Below are 13,928 nucleotides of genomic sequence, written 5' to 3'. Positions count from 1 at the left end.
ACTGGCAGTAAGTAGTCTGTGTGGTAGGGCAGAGCCACCCTCTCAACACCAACATTGCTGCAACTTACCTGGTCTGGACAGGGCATGGTGGCTGCAAGGTCAGGTCTGCATGGGGCATGCCTGCAGGAGCGCTGGATTAACTCCTCCAGTGGGCTCATGCCGACCTGACCTCACTGCTCTGCTGCAGAAATGACGGTGTCAGGGAGATGGCTCCACAGCTCCACCCAAGTGTGCAGGCCAATGCTGGTAATAGCCAAGATATATATAAAAACCATAGCTAAATTGATAAAGCATGAGACTCTTAATCTCAGGGTTGTGGGTTTGAGCCACACGTTAGGTGAAAAGATTCCTGCAGGGAGTTGGACTAGATTATCCTCCTGGTCCCTTCCAACTCTGAGTCTATGGTTCTATGGCTGGCAATGCAGCAGGTGACTATTATAATATGCACCCTCAAAGCTGACTGAAAAAAAGAAAGGCTTTGCGCTTTATCTGGAACATCATCAGCAAAGTACATTTGCCCGTTTTGCATTTACAATTTGGATTTTTCAAGCTAGCAAACAAAAGGGAAAGGAAAGGCTATCTCAGGTAGGAAAATTATTCCCCTCTAATGGCTGTCAAACATCACTGCCAAAACCCTATTCACATAGGGGAGGATCATGTTTTGTTAAAACCTGCTACTTGTTGTCACTCGTGTGTTTCACCGGCCTATTCTCTTGCTCCAAAAATAGTATGCCCCGTGGCAGTGGCTTATTATGATGAAAGAGATAAAAATAATTTATGATTTAGACACATCCAGAATACCTGAGGTAACACAAGATCCGGTTCCTTCATGGAATGTATGGTTACATTTTCCACTGCTCTGTAAGCCTTTTTGTTGTTGTTGGCTAATTGTTTTGCATTTCTATTATTCTGTGGCTGGATCTGTTGTTTGTTGCCTCAGGGAAATATTGCTAGTTTCTGAATTGCCTTTCCATCCACGACAGAGTTCCTAACAACACCCTTTTTCCTTTGTGGTTGTGTAATATTCCTATTTACACCTTTCTTACGTGAAAGAAGATTGCTGTGTTTTAATCAGCGGAAATCCTGGCAATATAAATCCATGCTGCAATCCATTTAGGGATTTTGTTGTAGCCACCAGGGCACTGAGGAGTTACATCAGCACCAGGGGCCTGCATGGTGGGCAGGAGTTAATATTTTCTCTGGCCCTACTCTACCACTGAAACTACTGTTCACCCCATTAGAAGAAACTGGCATGGATATTTTATTTTTTAAAGAGAGGACATAGGAGATAGTGAAGGGAAAGTGGGGTTTTTTTGGGGGGGAGGTAGATGGCACAGGGGAAGGGGGCTCAGCTGTCCTCCTCACAGCATAGCATTCCTGATTGGAATGGAGGAAGAGTTCCTTTTATTACCAAAAAAATGAAGTAAAGCATTAAGGGGATATCAGACTCAATCACAGATCTCCAACATCTCTTCTGGTTTGAGTTACTCTTAATGCCACAGAGGGGTGTGTTTGCCATTGGTTGAGATGCTCAATTTTTAAGGAGCTCAAGGCAAGCAGAGGTGGGGTCTAAAAAGAGGGGTGAAAGAAGCAGGAGGAGTTTAGGGAAACTGAGGAAGCTACATGCCAAAGGAAGGAATAGGAGTGTAGCATGTGGATGTTGTGAGGAAGACAGCTCTCTCTCTCTCTCTCTATACACACACACACACACACACACACACACACACATATATATATATATATATATATATATATATATACACACACACACACACACACACATATATATATATATATATACACATATACATATATATATATATATATACACAGTGGCCAAAAGGAGAAGGCAAAGAGGAGCATCTTCAAGCGAAAATATAAATGGAAGGGGGGAGCGAGGAGAGAATGGGCAGAGAAAAGCGAGGTCCATTTGATCAGGAATGAGTATCGGTGCAAAAGGATGCAGCTAGGCCAATAGATCTTTTCAAATCTGAGACAAATATCCTTGTACGATAATGGTACGATACAAAGTTAATGTGACCTATTCTAGAAACTCAAAGCTTTTACTAGTTGGCTGCTGGGGGGGAAGTCTATATAGTATACACACACATAATCTGTCTAAATTTAAATGCAAATTTATTGGGTCCCTCCTACCTTTGACATCCATCCATTCAGACTGAGTTCTGCAAAACATCATTGGGGGCCAAGGAAAGATTGAAACAATAAATAGACAAATCAAAACTCTTTTGACTATAGGCAGATTTAACTCAGACCTTCGGTTATATAGCAAAGCAGTGTGCTCTTGTGCCCATCTTTTTGTATAACCCTCTCTAAAGTAAAGGTGTGAGTAACAAAGGCTTATTTTGACTCCCACAACATCACTAAAGTATAATTCCAATTTTATTGATGAGGACCCTGAACCAACCCGGATCCTGTGACCATCCTCTGAGGCCCTTCTTTGTTTGCCTCCTCCATGAATGGTCAGCAGTACAAGAACGAGCCTTTTCTGTGGTGGCTCCCAGCTTGTGGAATGCTCTCCCCGAGGAGGTTCGCCTGGTACTTTCATTACATATCTTTAGGCACCAGGCAAAAACATTCCTATTCTCCCAGGCCTTTGGCTAGTTACACAATCTATGGCATTTAAAACTGGGCAGGGGGCGGGGAGTGTTATTATTTTTGTTTGTTACTGTGTTGTGCATTTTTGTGTTGTTTTGTTTTAAACTGCCCTGTGATCCTTGGATGAAGGGCAGTATGGAAAATTTAATAAATAATTATCATGATGATGACTTCTAAGCTCGTTCTTAGAAGAACTTTCATCTGTCCCCACATTGTTCCACAGGCTGTGAGAAAGCTAACAAGTTAAAAGGGGTGCTGCCTTTTGCAGACTCTCTCTCACACACAGCACAAGGTCCCTTGGGAGGAGTTCAGAGTCACATATCCCTTACTCACTGAGGTGATTTGCATGTTTAAAATAAATCGAACACCTCAGGCGTAGACAGGGCTTGCATCATGCATCGCCTCAACCACAAGTCCTTTTCAACAGAGGCAGCTGACACCTTCGGCAGCAAGTCTTCAAGTTACAGGATACCAATTGATGTAAACGCAAGCGTGAATCAGCCCAGAGGAGCAGGATGACTTCTCACACATCATTAACGATGTGCTCCCACATTGAGCTGTAGCACAGGAAATAATACCAACTTATAATAAGAGGACCTGAATAGGACTACTTAAAATAAAGTTGGGTTGCATTTTGTTGGGGTTTTCCCCCCTGAAGAGTCTACTGGTTGGCTACCATTATGACTCTCTTATCTGCCTTGTTTTGCATCATTATGCCTCTGTTACAGTGCAGTCAAGGTCCCTCATATTATAACGTTACAGCTCATGTCATTTATTTGTCAGTTTTTTTCTTGATAAGACTAGGCATAATTCCTCAGGAAAAGAAAGGAAAGGAGAAAACTATAGACAGACATTGTAAATGACCCAAGCAACTTGTATTAAATAAAAATATATAGCCCACTGGGCAGAATTCTTTCGCTTTATTGGCACAAATGTTCATCTGCTCCATTGCTGTCATTTTTATTATTTGTTTGAGAGTTGGCCATGTATTCAATATTGTAAAAAGCAGCGGGCATTTTATTCTCTGGGAAGGAACTTACAATTTATTCTGAATTCAATGGAAACCAAGGGCATTCAGCTCTGAGAAGGATCAAACAGTGTCCTACACGTATAGTCAGATGTTGTATTGGCATAATTCCATACATTAAGGACCATTGTTAAGAGAGGAAGCCAAATAATTACTTTTCATGAAATACATTCAAGGATGACAAGTTTATCTTCCATCCCAGGATTCACAGAAATTAAGCATTTTACTGTAAGTTAGCTCCACCTGAAATGGAACCCAAGTTTTCAAAAAGTCAGGCACAAGTAAAAGCCAATGCTGTGTTTTATGTGTTTCTGGAGCACTGGGTCTCACAAAATTATGAGCAAAATGCAAAAATGGTAGCAACTAAGCATGCTCCATTTCTCTACTGTCATCTCTACATTCCTGGAATGATGGGGAATTCCTGGCCACCAATTATCTGATGGAGGAAGCCAACTTGGTGCCTTTCTGATATTGTTGTATGCCAGTTCCCGTCTTCCCTGACTATTGGCCATGCAGTCTGGGGCTAATGAGAGGTGGAATCCAGCAAAATCTGTAGGGCTCTACATTGGCTATACATGATCTAAATTGTGAAGAAGAGTCCAGCTTCAAAGGCTCAGTGCTTCTTTTCTTTTAAAAAAATGTTTAGGGGTACTCTCATTTTCCTCCTCATATTGAAATACTGCCCCTCAATGAGGCCAAACTTAGATTCACAAAATGTTTAGGGGTACGTGGTCCCCGCCCCAGAAAAAAGCACTGACATTTTGGATTTAGAAGGTTTTAACAATGTTTTCGGGTGGCATGCATATTTGTGGTACGACAAGGTTAAAGCACATAAAGCATTTAAGAACCATATTGTCAGGAAAGCTTTGTTCAATGTTTGGATAAGATATAAGGATTTATTGGAAAACAAAACACCAAGGTGGCTGTCACCAATGGAAGCAAAAGCCCAGAAAAAGCTCAATATGGAGGCCAAGTGGCCGAAATATTGGGAAATTTTGGAACAAGAGGGAGATAGACTAAAACTGCAGAGTTTTGAGAAACTAAAAAATAAAGTGCGAGATTGGCTTCATTATTATCAGATAATGGAGGCATATAATTTGGACAAGAAAATTGGCTTCCAGGTGGAAAAATCAAAATTAGAAACAGAACTGTTAGAACCCAAAACTAAGATTTTGTCAAGGATGTATAACTTGCTGTTGAAATGGAATACTCAGGATGAAACGGTGAAATCTGCTATGATTAAATGGGCACAAGATGTTGGACATAACATTATGTTTGCTGACTGGGAACAGTTGTGGACCACCGGTATGAAATTTACGGCATGTAATGCCTTAAGAGAGAATATTATGAAAATGATATACAGGTGGTACATGACCCCAGTCAAGCTTGCAAAAATATATCACTTGCCCGATAATAAATGTTGGAAATGTAAAGTAACTGAAGGTACATTCTTTCACCTTTGGTGGACGTGCCCAAGAATTAAGGCTTTCTGGGAAATGATCTATAATGAAATGAAAAAGGTATTTAAATATACCAGAAAAAAGCACTGCAAAGGCCTATAGAGACCTGTGTAAATGCACCTCTACATAGTCCTTCATTCCTCTGTTAGCAGTATTTGGGGGGTAAGGGCCAATCCTTATGTAGTCAAACTGGCAACACCCACACATAAGAGAGAGGTATCATCAGACTTTGGGGGACCACAAGTTTTGTAGTTCAACAAAACTGGTGTGGGGCAGACTTAGGCTGCAACCACCCAGAATAGCACAGGGACAGTTTTCGGGATGATCATGGCTAGCCCTCCTAGTGCACCAATGATCATTTTATTTTATATATATAAAAAATAAGAACCTGACATAGATGCTGGTGGTACTTTTAGGATCACATCTCATTTGACCCCAACACACAGAAAGCACATGAAGTGTTTCACGTTATTTATCTCCATGCCAGTAAAAGCTTCACCTGATGAGGTATCTGTTAGAGCCCCCAAATCAAGGCCAGTAAGAAAGTGTAGCCCTGCTCAAGGGTGAGGGTTTTAAGAAACCTCATCTCATAGGAACACATAACGTAATCTACCTTATGCTCAGTCAGTCCGTTGGTCCACCTACCTCCACACTGACTACACTGACTTGCAACAGCTCTTCAGGGTTTCAGACATTGGATGGAGACAAGGAGTCACCCTGTCTACATTCCTCACAAACGCTAGGGACAGAGATACACACAATTTCATTGCTACTCTCTCCCAAGGTAAGATGTCCTAAATGTTACAGTGTGAGGCTGACCTGAGGATGTTGTTCAGTTTAGCACAACTCTGCTGCAGCTGCAGAATCTGCTCACATTCTGTCTCCATTATGGGTAACTTAACAATTGCATATCTTCCTGGAATACACCGCTTAGCTTTGGGGCTGGGCACATGTCTCTATGTTCTTCGGTGGTATTCTCTAAGCAATCAGGTGAATGTTTCTCACACCAGTTGTTCTTGTGCTTCAGGTGCAAGCAGAAAGTTGTAGACTCTTAAGAGGACAATCCTATACACACTTAATTGGGAGTTAGTCCCATTGAGCTCGATGGGACTTACTTTTGAGAAGATGTACTGTATATAGGATTCCACTGTAAATATACTTTCTGAATTCACTCTGCTGCACAGTGATATTCTTAGGTGGAATATGGTGCAGTGTCTTGCTAATTTAAACATTGCTTTATTCTTTTTTTTTTTTAAAAAAAAGCAAGCTCAAAAACTCACTTTTCAATAAGAATAATCTTGGGTCATTAAACTGCAGATTCAGCATTCTGCAGCCCATGCTTTAAATTCTTATCTCCTCTGCTGTTTAACAGTCTCTGTTCTTTAACTTGCATTTGCAAATGATGTATATCGTTGTAAAGTCATAGCAGATCTGAACTTGCATTCTTCTATGCACCAAAGCATTTGTGCTGTAGTCTGTGGTCTACTCTTGTATCATCTCATTAATATGATACGACACATTTTGTACTGAAAACAAAAGATTTTATTTTTAATTGTATTGTTTTAACTCTTTGTGTTTGCCACCCATGGCTCCTTTGGGAGGAAGGGAATAATAATAATAATAATAATAATAATAATAATAATAATAATATTTCATTCTTTTCTCTTTTGCCAATTATCTCCCATTTGTTTTCATTGTCATAAGCCTTAAGAAAGCTTTTATCTCTGGCTAAAACAGTCTGTGCTCTGGCTTTTCATAGTAGCTTTGATAGGACTAGGATTACATCTATAGATCATTATTTTATAGCAAAGGTTACTTTGTGATTCTAAGAGCACCCAATTTAATATTGGGGGGAGGGTAGAGGAACTTCAGAAGAGTTTGCCTTGTAGGCAAAAGCATTTAAACTTTGTATGTTAATGTGATGAAATATAGTTGCCTCTAAAAGAAATAAATAAAACTATTGTTATCAGTTATGCTATTTTGTTTACTCTGAAGCAAACTTTTCCATGGCAAGGTCATTTTAAAGTTAAATTCAGAAGAAAAACCTCCTTATTAAACCACAGTCTTGCCACATCCTGTTGCTGCAACATCTGATGGGTTTAACGACAGAAAATTTTATTTTTCAGGTTCCTTGACAGGTAGCGTAGTCACATGACAAACCTGCCTTTCTTAAATCTATTTTGGATTCTTTTTTTTAAGAGAGAGGGTGCTAGTGGGAAAGTGAGGATGACATGGAAACTTTCACTCTGACAATTTTTTTAAGCAGAGAGCTTGTTGGGAAACTGTAGGTGTAATTGGCAAGCTCGCAAAAAACCTCACATATTTTTAAAATGCTGTGCGAATGGTTAGTATAGGAAGGATTCTGCTCATCTCCAAGAACAGTATAATCTTAGACAGAAGTTTATGTCTTGAATTTCAGTTTGACCACAAACTGACTTGTATGATTTTTAGCATGCCAGCTATCTGCCTGTGTCCCTAAGTTACCTCACGTGCAAAACGAGTGTTAAGATGAGAAGCCCAGTCTTAAAGAGATGTAATAACCAGATTGGTTTATAGAAAAGCCACTAATGTAAGGCTTCTGTAAGGGTTCTGTGCAAGTGGAAAGAGGTGTTTGTTAAATCTTTTTAAATTATGAACGGATCCCTGCATCTGTTGACATTGGGACACAATGTTCAAGCTTTCTTGAAAAATGAAAATAAAGAATAAAACAAACCATTAGTTATCCTGTTTGCTTCTAGATATATATATGTGAATGACATCACTTAGTGACCGAACCACATTTTCATTCCCGAAATACGATAGTTCATAAAAGAAAGGATTACACATTAAGCTATCTAAAATGTGTTTGCTGTAAAACAGCTGAAACATCAATTGGGCTACAGTTTTAAAATTGACTACATTTTCAGGCAGTTGCTAGAGAATAGACCCCAAACTGTCTGCTTACTGATTGTGCTTTCTGTTTGGATGAAAGAGTAACTTTTCATGCTCAGAGGTATTTGAAATAGCTTTTCTCCAGCTCTGTTGCTGTGCCCATTGCCCCATTGCAAGATCACAGGTTTTGCTTATTTAAAAGAAGTATTAGTATGCCATGGCAAACATCAAATACAACATTTAGCTGTAGACCCTAATGAAATAAACAAACTGGATTCCCTCCCCTACTCCCCATCTGGCTTAACAGGGTTTGTTTTCAACTTCAAGTGCACTAATAAAGGGAATCCAACCCATGAGCAAATCCACTCTACTTTTTGTTTTCAAACAGATGTTGGTGGGTATTTAAAGTAACAGTAGTATATTCATGACATATTCTCAATGACAGCCAATCAGTAGGGCCCCTTGAGATCCAGAAGTCAGGCTTCTGAGAAGGAGTCCTCAAGTACGGACATAGAATTAAGGGCTTCTTCTCATGGACATGGCAATTCCTGCTCCATATGGAAGAAGCCTACCATTGCTCCAGTTTCTGGAAACAGCAAGCTGCCTTATACAAAACTGCCTTGGTCCATATTACTCATTGTTGTCTACATGGATTGGCAGCAGCTCTCCAGGGTTTCAGGCAACAGTTGTGCCCAACTCTAACTGGAGACACTGGGGATTGAACCTGAGACCTTCATGCAAAGTAGATGTTCTTCCACCAAGCTATGGTCCTCAAAACACCAGTGTGTGGTAGATTTAAGCTGCATAGTCTTCCACATGCCCCGGGACTTCTGAGGTTACTTGAGGAGCAGTGACTCAAAGGAACTGTTTCCTAACCACAATGGTGCTTAAAAGTGCTGTGTCAATAGAATTTCAAAGCAAGTCCAAAATCAAATGTTCTGTCAGAATGCCCAAGGTGCACAGGCTCAAATATTTGCTGATGATTGGCCGGCCGTGTGTCGCCCCCGATTGTAGCATCTTCTCAGAAGATTTGATGTCAGGAACCACTCATGGCACTTTCCATTAGTGCAGTACAGTGTCCCACATCACTTACTTTCCATGGTTGTTCACCAAAGCGTTCTTCTTGGTATGATTAGGCAAGGCAGGTAGTGTTGCAAACTGATCAGACAAGCAGGCAAGGCAAGCAACAAGCTGATCACACTGAGAAAGCAAAGCTAGAGCAAAAGTCATACAGAGCCAATCAGGCCCCCATTGGTTGATCAGGTCACCTGACCCAGCTGGGTTGGCAAGCTGCAATACCTTCTCTGGCCATTACGTTTGTGGTGCTGCTGCACAGGAAAGATCAGTTCAGTAAGCCTTTCAGCCCGTGAGCTGCCTTGGTGCCAAAAGTAATAAGGTAGCTGACCTCTGGTGCTCAAGGGCCCCAATACCTTACACAGGTTTTCCTAAGGAAAACTGGCATTTAGATGTACGAAGTTTCTCTTATGCCACACTGGAACCCAATTTAAGTTGCTTTCTCTCTCTAAAATGTGCCATAGCAATGAAATACTTTTTTAAAAAACCCCAAACTCATCTTTTTAAAACTTTTAAAAAATAATAATAATCTGCGCACAGCTACAGGAAGTTTTGTTTTTGATCAGCATGGTCTTTTCTTGCACAAACAAATGGAATTATCCAAGCAGAAAGGATCAACAGCCCACAAGCAAAGGGAAATGTGGGCTTTTCCAGGCTAATTCCATGACGTGGGCATGTGTTTCCCCTTCGCTGTGATGTTAGGAAAGCTCCAAAGTGGTGACAGCCTTCCTGATGACATTTTGTCTATCTTAATGTAAATCAAGCAGTGGCAGGGACCACAGGGAGGAGAGGTGGAAATAGAAGGGATGTTGTGCAGCTCACTGTTGATATGCTCTGCCAGGTTCAGTCATTTCCTGCCCATCTGCCAAAAATCACAAGCGATAAATGGACATAGCCGGAGTGTGAGAAACTGCACAGCTCCAAAGTCGAGCAGGGGGTGAAGGGAATGAAAAAATAATAACCACGAGTAACGAAAACATTGCACTACTCTCTTCATCCCGCAGGTTAATGCTTAGATTATAGACCCTGTCAACTTATTTCTTTAAATGCCTGCTATGGCTTGCTGCCTTGTCCTCAGAAGTTTTCTGAAGGCGAATATGGGGTTGTGTGTTTTGTTTTGTTTTAACAAACCAAAACACACACATTTGTGTGCTTTCCACTGTTGAGGAAGACATGTTGATTTATCTGTTTCACCACTATCGGCTGCGAGCGAGCAAAAACACCAATTTAGGTTCCTTATTTCTTTCATCAACTCTCTTTCCCACTGTGGAAACTTCAGCATACGGAACCCCTATCCAACTGAGTCATAGCCATTTTCAAGCATTCAGGTCAGCCCCCTGCTGTTTTGTGGGTTATGCTTGCAAGCTCAGGTCAGCTTATGTGCCATGGATCAGTTCTTCTATGGACTTCCTCTTCTTTGTCCCTTTCCCCTTCAAAGACAACCCAACTGGGTTTTGTGTGTGTGCGTGTGTGTGTGTGTGTGTGTGTGTGTGTGTGTGTGTGTGTAAAACTAAATTGCAGGGATGGAATATGAGTGATGCAATACAACAAGGCCCCAGGTGCTCCTTTCTAATGGGAACCTGGGAGCCCCGCATGAGTTTCCTTTAGGATTATGAGCTCCTTTTGCTCTTGAGGTCCTGTCCTGGTTTGATTGGCTACTTACTGGCATTTTATGCTTAGCATCCGTGGCCAAAGAGAAACAGGCAACACTAATTCAAGTGCCTTTAAGTGTCACTTTTGGCAGAAGTGTGTATAGAGCAATAACCCTTCTCTCCTTCTGTTTTCTTCTTCCTTGCAGTAAATGAAATAATAAGGAACGACCTCTCCAGCACCAACGTCCATTCATAGCTGGCCGTCTAAATATCCTGCTTTAAGCTCCGCTGAGACATCGGCTTCAGATAAATGGAAGATCCTCCCTGGTACCGCTCTGCTCTTTCCCTTTCTGGAATGTTTGGAACAATTACCTCTTCTCTGTATATCTATACATAAAACTAATCGGCTGGCTTCAACCAAGGAAACACCTTCTGTCAAGAAAATCATCTCATGGGAAATGGAGGACACAAACTCTGAAATGGTGCGTTTCGCAAGTTGAAATAAGGAAATGTGACACAACTGGTGACTGACTGAAAACTGGCTTTCTTTTCCTTTGGGCTCTACTGGAAGTGCCTTATTTTGTTAGCTTCTGACATCAGGACACTGTATTGGCAGCTTTGGATATGCCATCCAAAGTATTTCTAGGCACAGTCACCATCAAACATCAAACATACATTGGAACTTGGGGTGTGTTGGAACTGTCTGTTGGTATGGGTATAAAACCCCCTGTTGGGTTGTATCAGCTCATTCATACTCAGAGCAGATCCATTCAGATGATAGACAAGATTTTAGTGGGTCTACCCTGAGTATGATTTAGTTAGTTACAAGCCCTGGAAAGTAAAGTACGTGTCTGAATTCCTGGATTTCTTCACTTTTGAACTGTATTTACATCTTGTTGCCTTATTCCTGATGCATTTTTTAAAAAACAAACCCAGATTGTCATCTCAGTTCTATACTTTTCAGCCTATTGCAGGTCTTTGCTCATGTATCATAGGACTGCATGTTAATACTTTGACTTAAATCAATTTCTAGACATAGCACAAGAAAATTGAACAGCACAAAATATTAAGGTTGATGGACAAAAACGTGGATATCTATCTTTTCCTCAACTGTTTTATGTGTATGCTTATACATACAAACTAGCATTATATATGCCTTGTGGAGGCTTTGAATACAGCAATAATTTCTGCTTCTGAGAATGCAGTCCTGATCCCATGCAAATACTCTTGCCATTACTATGTTGTGGGTTTGTTATGTTTAAGACAATTATGCATTTTCTTTCCTCAAGCTGATAAGCAAGCACTTTAGACAGTCCAGAAGGATGCATATGAAACATGTATTAATTACCAAATGACAAAAGATGAGTTAAAAGCAAATGTAAATACCATTTTCAAAGAATGTAAAATATTTGTTCAATTATAAGAGAATTATTCCACTGAAGCCTTATAACTCTCTGCTTTGTGTACAACAAATATTACCAAAAAACCAAACGTTTTAATATGCAATGCTGTATAGTATGTTTTCAGAGCAGCTTCAAGTTTATAGAATACATATGAAACTTAAGCATGTAATGTAGTCTTTGACATGGTATTTCGTACAACCAATAATGTTGTTACCGTATAGCTAGTAATGGCATATTATGTCACATAGACAAAAAGAAAGCATGGCTCCATTTTTAAAGCATTTAACATTAATATTGTGCCTTAGGAAATACGAGTGAACTACTCCACAGTTACTAAGGTGGTGACTGAGTGCAGTGTACAGTTAAAGCAAACTCAACAGGTTTCACAAAAAGGTGAAACAGTCCTAAACATTTAGAAATATTACTCTGTACAATTATGTCTTACTTACTTTTTTTAAAAAAATGAAAAGCCATATTTGTAACATTTGCACATTACTGTGAAAACATAAGAATATAATATGGCTGTATGTAAATATTATAACGTTACTGGTCCTTCTAATTGGGTGACTTCCCAACTGCTTAGCAAGAGATATTTATCCTGTACTCAGCTTTGTAGTAGTTGCATGCATTTCTCCTAGACTGCCATATTATATATACATATAAATTTTGACAGTTTTCAGCTAAACTTGTAGCTAGAAAATACATCAAACAAAGCACAACTTTCCACAGAAAGCTAGACTGGTTCAACTGTTTTTGACTCCTGCGGGAGGGGGATTTTTCATAAAATGATACACTTTAAAATGTCATATGTTAGCATCTATATTCTGTATATTGCAGGCACTTCCGTTTCAGGCAACTTTCAGTCTTCCAATATCATAATTATACCATTCATCAAGAAGTGCTTCTGTATAATTTCCATTTGTTGCAACAGAAACTTGTGCGGGAGCAGCACTCCATAGATTAAACCATATTTTTGGACGTCCCTTGCCAACAATTGCTCTTTCTTCATGTATTCTACATTTAAAACACGTAGTTGCCAAGAAAGACATGGAGTTCCAGTGTAATTCTCAGACGTCCATTTCTCTCAATTTTCCTGAAATGTCAGAAGAGTGCAAGTGGAGGAACCTTCAGGCGGGCCAAAGGATTTTTGACTCTGATACAGAAATATCTTGGGCGAGGTGCTGACCACACAAGCACCACAATGTTTGCATTTCTGCAATAACTTTAGCAAGATAATCATATGTATTGTTCCCGGTATGTCACACCCCTTATTTGTCATTGTTTGTTTGTTTCATTTCTTTTGAGCTGTCTTGGAAGTTTGTTACATTCAACCCTAGCTCTGAAAAACTATGCATTTCTTGTATATGTATCCATGAATAATAATAATAAAAAACCTGGTATGAAAAACCCGTATCTGATAAGAATTTTACATTCATTTTGTGGTTTGTTTTTTGCTTATTTGTTGGCAGAAATGCTGTTGGTTTAGGGTAGATGAGCAATATGCAACAGAACGGGGTGGGAACAAGGTGGGAACATCTTAAAAATGTAGAATGGGTTACAGCAGTGCAAACAAAGAAGCACATTTTTTGATGCTCCCATAGGTGAAGAAAGGAGGGAGAGATTATTCCAAGAACAAAACTAGCAGGCTGATATCTCCAGGATATGCTAGTTTTTGTGTGTGTGTTTTCATGGAGAGAAGCATCCCAAACTGGCATTCCTGACTTTATATCCTGCAACTGATGATCAGCAGTCACTGCCTGATCCACAAAGTTCTTTCTGGCTCATACCCTGATAATCAATGGTTGTATGGTAAGACTGGGAATTATCTGGAATGAGTAACATCAGCTGGCACACTGCTATACTAGAACAAATTCATGTTGTCACG

At 40.0% G+C, this 13,928-nt stretch overlaps 1 protein-coding gene across 4 annotated transcripts in view; it reads left to right on the top strand.

Moving 5' to 3' along the window:
• The window catches only part of NFATC1 (nuclear factor of activated T cells 1), a 131,696-nt gene extending 118,240 nt beyond the window's left edge, over window positions 1–13,456 (top strand). For all 4 annotated transcript variants that reach the window (XM_083624183.1, XM_083624181.1, XM_083624182.1 and 1 more), the window contains exon 10: window positions 10,847–13,456. In XM_083624183.1, the coding sequence (XP_083480309.1) occupies window positions 10,847–10,849 (3 nt within the window). In that variant the 3' untranslated portion in view covers window positions 10,850–13,456. The remainder of the gene's footprint in view (window positions 1–10,846) is intronic.
• Window positions 13,457–13,928: the final 472 nt, after the last annotated feature.

The sequence above is a fragment of the Podarcis filfolensis genome (genome assembly GCF_964270895.1).
Source record: "Podarcis filfolensis genome assembly, chromosome: 7".
NCBI classification, from domain to species: Eukaryota; Metazoa; Chordata; class Lepidosauria; order Squamata; family Lacertidae; genus Podarcis; species Podarcis filfolensis.
This window is presented reverse-complemented; position numbering and strand designations above follow the sequence as displayed.